At 41.1% G+C, this 6,023-nt stretch overlaps 1 protein-coding gene across 1 annotated transcript in view; it reads left to right on the top strand.

Annotated features, from left to right (window-relative positions):
• HIVEP3 (human immunodeficiency virus type I enhancer binding protein 3) overlaps positions 1-3,681 on the top strand; it is a 268,072-nt gene extending 264,391 nt beyond the window's left edge. Inside the window, exon 10 of the mRNA XM_019512125.1 lies at positions 2,357-3,681. Within this exon, the coding sequence (XP_019367670.1) occupies positions 2,357-3,253 (897 nt within the window). The 3' untranslated portion in view covers positions 3,254-3,681. The remainder of the gene's footprint in view (positions 1-2,356) is intronic.
• The last annotated feature ends 2,342 nt before the right edge of the window (positions 3,682-6,023 follow it).

Raw genomic sequence — 6,023 nt, 5'->3', positions numbered from 1 at the left:
GATTCTCAAACCTTCAGGTCAGGTTTATTGTACACACATGCATTTGTGTGCACACACACACATATTCCTTTTGGTTGATATGTCTCATTTTAAGGATAAAGAACAGCAAACGTTGGTTATCTACTTAGTTAACTGCTCCTTTAATTTATTCCACAGTTGAGACCAGAGTTGCACCTGTGAGAGCTCCAGAACTTAAGGAAGGCACCCTTACACTCGGGCAATTATATAATATCCATCCAAATCAACCAGGGCTGAATTAAATCAGCCCTTCTTGGTAGCCTGAGATTTCCTACTCACACCCCCATCCTCCAGTGATTTCCACACTGTAAGCCTTTAAAGGGGGACCTGAGTTTTAACTGAAGTAGTGCACAAGACATCTTGCAGAGCCCAGGGTCTGATTATCACACATGGCTTTGGCCTCTCAGTTGCAGCCACCTGGATCATTTTTCCTCCTATTGGCTGTTGCACAGAACACCTCCTTTGTTACTCATGTTCTCTTAAAATCCACATTGCAGTTTGGCAGTAAATTACCAAGAATTTGTAGCCCAAGAATTTGGGCTTTTACCTGCCATCACTGTTACAGCACATTTATTTGTCCATTTACATCAACTGCTTTTGCTACCCATTTTCCCTTTTTACCCTCTTCCCCTCCCATCTCTAAGCACAGAGTGAACCTCCTGGGACCACCCAGGTCTCCACAGGTCATACAAAAGTGAGAATCTATTCCATACAATGGCTTCTCAAATGCTATGTCCAGCCATGTTTTATTTGAATCACTTGTTGGTTTTTTACTTTCTCATCTTGGGAGCCCTCCTCAGTGTTCAGCTATTGCTTCCTAATTTATCTGTTCCATTTGCATGATAAATTAGAAATTTATATAAAAGAAAGATGGATAGGTGAAAAAAAGAACATAGTAGATTTTTTAAATTACTGAATGTGAAGGACATGCAAATTAATTCATATAAAATATCCGTATCATATATATTAAAACACAAGGAAGACCATCCATAACTTGGAACTCAAACTCAATCCAAAAATTAATTGCAGGTAGCGATTATTAAGATCTGTTACTTTTTTAGAAGTCACTCGTTCACTGCCACATAAAAGCTCAAATTCAGGAATATAGAAAGCATAGTTCTTCCTAATGTGTTTTTAATCTGAATCAACCTGGCAGCACTAGAAATGACATGGGGAGCTTCAGAGAAGACTGATGTAGAGCTATGTCTGAATCAAAACCCTGGTGAAGGTTTTTGGCAGAGCCCTTTACCCTGAGCAGAACCTCCCAGTTTTCTGAGGTTTGCTTATTTCTTTATAGAACAATACATTCCCTGGAAGATGTTAAAACAGTGGTGCAATTGGGATCAGAGGAATTTTATGCCTCATCCCAGATGGACATGGCAGGAGGCATGATATTTGCAATGAGGCATAAAATTGCTCTGATCCAAATCATACAACCACGGAGCTACCCCCAGCCTGATCCCACAGATTGTCATAGACCCAAGACTGCCCCAGCAGGTACAAGTCGCCAGGCTTTCTGGAGCCAGATCTGACAATCAGCTGATTGTTGGACCCAACCCAGACAGTCATAGGTCAGGATTGAGACCCCGGGTTGTCTGGGACTGGGTCTGACAATCAGTTGATTGTCGGCTGGCCCTGGGGCAGCCCCAGGACCACCCAGCTACGTGTGTAGTTTTTTGATGTTCCAGGGCTCCAGGACCCCAGGATCAAGGGACTTCTCCCCCATCCTAGGGTTTCTTTGCCATAGAACATATAAAAAAACGTGCTTAGCCGAGCTCTCCAGTGACCCACAATGTTATGGCCAAGAAAGGTTGCCAACTTCCTAGCAGATCCTGGGAGCCTGGTGAATCTTGCAACCCATTCCCTTGACAGCCCGTTTTCACATCAGGACTGGGACTATCTCAGTCCTGAAGCTGGGACCCGCCCTCCACATAACAGTGCTGACAATCAGCTGATTGTCAGCATCAGCAAATAAGTGGCTGGTGAGGCAGCCAAAGGAACAGTGTACCTTGAGATACCAAAGGACCCAAGCAAAGACCAATTACCTGACATGCCATTTTCTCAATTGCAAACTACAAAATGTTTTACATATTTCAAGCAACATCTTTGTAGCTAGTTGGTCATTTTTGTAGCTGGATGTTCTTTTTTGGTGCAATAACTAGTTTGCATGTGTAGCCTGTCTAAAGTTATCGTGCCATTAACCTGTTAATTCCACAATAAATGTAACGTGCCAGGTGCCTAAGATGTTAATAGAATCAGTGACTTGTTACTCATGCTATGGATTGATGATGCTGGCTGTACCACACTGACCAACTCTTTTTTTTCCTATCAAATGCAGAAGATAGAACCAAGAAGCCCAACATGTTCACCTGGCATCACCCAGCCTGTCTGCTCCAGACCTTTGCAAGCGCCCCATGATATACATGTCCACACTCCGAGCCGAGTGGAAGAGAATGTCTTCAGCCATCTCCCGTTGCATTCACAGCAGCTAACAAGGACCCCATATCCTATGATTCCAATTGGGGGCATCCAGATGGTCCAGGCAAGGCCAAGTACCCATTCCAGTTTGGTGCCCAATTCAGTTGTGTCACTGCAAGCAGGATATTTTGCACCTGGTGGCAATGGAAGCAGCAGCTTCACAGAATTCAGCCAGGTTCAAGAAAGGGGAAAGGAACCACAGATCCCACAAGAATCCTCACCGACATCGGTATCCCCAGCTGCAAAGATTTCAAAATACACACTGTCCCCAGAGGTTAAAAGCAGTGGCTACTCAGAAGAGAAATTGAGGACTAGTGAGCTTCAGCAAAAGACAGAACAGGAGGAATACAGGGTAAAAATGTATGCTGAGCCCAGCCACCCAGAGCAGGAAGGCTGCTCAGCTCCCACAGACAGTCTCAGCACAAATTATGAGCACTCTCCAAAGCCTTCAGCAAGTAGGGAAGAACCCTTGAAAAAAACGGGCAAGAAGCAATGTGGCAGCTCAAGCACTTACTTTGAATCATCCTGCACTTTCATCTCAGATTTCCCCACACAGACGTTGGACAGAAGTAGCAGCACTGGCTGTTTGTCAGAGCCCTCGTTGAGCCATTCACACTCCCACCAGTTCTCTGTCAGGAGAAGGAACCTCTCGGGAGAGCCAAGTCATCAAGGGGGAACCCGTAGGAAAAACAGTCCACACTTAGAGCGCGCAGATTTAGGTCAAAGACAGGTGGATGAGAATACAGGAAGTACTTAAGCCTCCATCCATCTGTTCCACCTGTAGGCTTCCTATGTAAAATCAACAGACATTTTCAACACTATTTCCTTTAGTATAATCATTGCTTATAAGAAGCACTCTAGTGTATGACCAAACCCATGGAAAATTCCTGGTTTTGTTTGTCCCAGTCTGGTATTATCTCCACATGTATGCAGTTACTTGTGCCTTTTTCTATACCTTTTGTTGCTTGAAATGTACAAAAATGTTTGAGGCTGTGAATATTTTTTTAGAGTTTTTTCGAAAGGGGTTTGTTAGACCTTGTCTTTTTTGCCATTTAGGTGTGTGTGTGTTAATATGGGCCTGAGAGATGCAGAAAGGAAAGTGTTAAGCAGTTTAAGGGGGAAGAAGATGCACTGAAAACAAAAATAAAAAAATCTTTTTTATATTGATTAAATGATTAAAAAAAAAAACCAAACCCTTGCTCCTGTGTACAGTAGTTGATGATTCATATTTATTACATGCTTTATTTAATTTTTGGCAAAGTGCTTGTTTTTTTTCTTGCATCTGGTTGCCTATCGTTGTGCTTTAAACAGTTGCAACTGCTTTACATTTGAAAATGTGTTTACCCTCAATTGTAAATAGAACTAGCACTTATTTTATGATGGGAGGCCTGTTAGCGGTGAAAGCAAATGTCACTCCAAAAAAACAAACAGAAAAAAAATCTCTCAAACACACCTCCCTTCCACAGAGCCCAGAAAAGCACTTTTTAAAAAAGGGACAAAAAAAAAGTTTTTCTTCAAAGTTTTAACTGCAAGAAAATAGGAATGTATCGAATGTAGAACCAGTGCTAGGAATGGCGTTTAATTGTTTTAAAAGAGCCATTCTTGTGCTTGCTTTAATATTGACATTCCATAATGGGCTGCTCTTAAAGCGCACAGTATAATAGTGCTGCCTTTTGCACCACTATAGCGAAAATCTTGCCTGTGTCACCACAAACCCCTGTTTTCTGGGGTTTAAAATCCCTCTATGAACATCCTCTCCTGTTGTAAAAGTGAAAGTAAAATATCAGCCTTGCAAACCATTTCCTTCCAGAGTTTATTTTTTCTTCTGAGCCGTATCTTCCCTGCCTAAATGACTCCAGTCTGCCCTCCTTCCCATTTTTGTAAGTTAAAAGGATGCAGATATTAGCTCCTGCTTGTTTTATTTGCACACCTATGGCTTTGTAACTCACAAGTGGCTCTGTGTCTTGTTTAACTTTATTTATTTATTTAAATGAAACGGTTTCAAACTCATAGCCTATATTGTGTAGAGGGGGCCTTTTTGGTATTGCATATAAAAAAAAGTGGCTGAGTGGTTAATGTCTTGAAAATCAGCTTGTTTTGCATGCACAATAACGTTTTCCACAGCAGATTTTTAAATATGACCATCGCTAGCGGAGTGATGGCTGCTACTGCCAATAGAGATGATACCAAATGCGGAGAGATGTGATGGAGCCATTCCACTCTGTCGTGTTAAAACACTTTTTAAACAGAACTGTTTGGTCCATGTTTGCCCTAATAGACAGCAGGCTCTTTACTATTTCAGAGTGTTTTCTGGTCTATGGAATCTGTACAAACATTTTTTAAAGAAAACGAAAAAAACCCCTATATATATACACATATATATATATGTGTATGTATGTATGTATGTATGGACCAGTTCTTTCTTCTTTCGGAGCTGTTCCAGTTAATCGGGTACATAATAAACTTTTTTAAAAAAATAAAATTACAAAAAATATATATTATCTTGAATGAGAACATATTTCCTTGCCAGACTTGATGAGCTATGAACTGTTCCCGTCTCACGGGCAAATAATATGGATTTTTTAATAATCTTATGCATTTTTTTTCTTCCCTGTTAAAGGGAGTTAAGTACAAGAGAAGGCATCACAGAAATAACATTAAGGTTGTGACACTGACCAAAATAATGCCCACAATCTAAAATTTACTTGAATCTTCCATTCCTGATTAGCACTATTATTTAATTTTCTTTTTCACTCTCCAGTTTTTGCACAGCTATGACCCTGATCTTGCTATCATGCCCTGCTTTCAGACTCATGGCAAGCCTAGGACCTATGGACCCAGTTCAGAAAAGCATCTCAATTTGACAAAATCCTTAAGTCTTATAAGGAGAGTTAGACATTTTTTCATGTGCTGTGAAGAATAGGGATGGCCAGGGTCTTAAGAAGCCATCCTGTCCCTCCACGTTGAGTGACACCTTTGAATTTCCTGGCTGTTGCTGGGTCTTTCTCCTCTTTCCCCTTTGTCACAGTCTTAACATTATTTCAGCAAGGTATCTTTTTGTATTTAATTGGGTTTTTTTATATTGGAAGTGTACATAAGGAAAAAATGCAGCAGTTACACACTCAGCATTGTGGATGCATTAAGTGCATTTGACATTACCTTTTGGGCTAGATCAAATTTACACTATTTTATTTTTTAACCATAATTTAACCCTTAACCTGTCTGCACATCAGGATGGAAACAACGCAGATCTCGTTGGCTCGTTGCTTATAGTGATTTTATTCCTTTAGGTTTTCATAAGCTCAGAGCGAGTTGAATGTTCTGCCTTTTTGTTGTAACATACATATAAGCCACCAGTGCTGCAGAGTACGGACTGTGTGTATGTGTGTGTGTGTGTATATGAACAGCCAAAAGTGGTGGCATTATGGCTGTGCCCATACCCTGCCCTGCTATGTCCTATGCACATAGTTCCAGCCATGCCAAGGACTCATCTGCACTGTGTGTGTGTGTGTGTGTGTGTGTGTGTG

Source organism: Gavialis gangeticus, unplaced genomic scaffold (assembly GCF_001723915.1).
Source record: "Gavialis gangeticus isolate Ggan-Ray unplaced genomic scaffold, GavGan_comp1, whole genome shotgun sequence".
Lineage (NCBI taxonomy): Eukaryota > Metazoa > Chordata > Crocodylia > Gavialidae > Gavialis > Gavialis gangeticus.
This window is presented reverse-complemented; position numbering and strand designations above follow the sequence as displayed.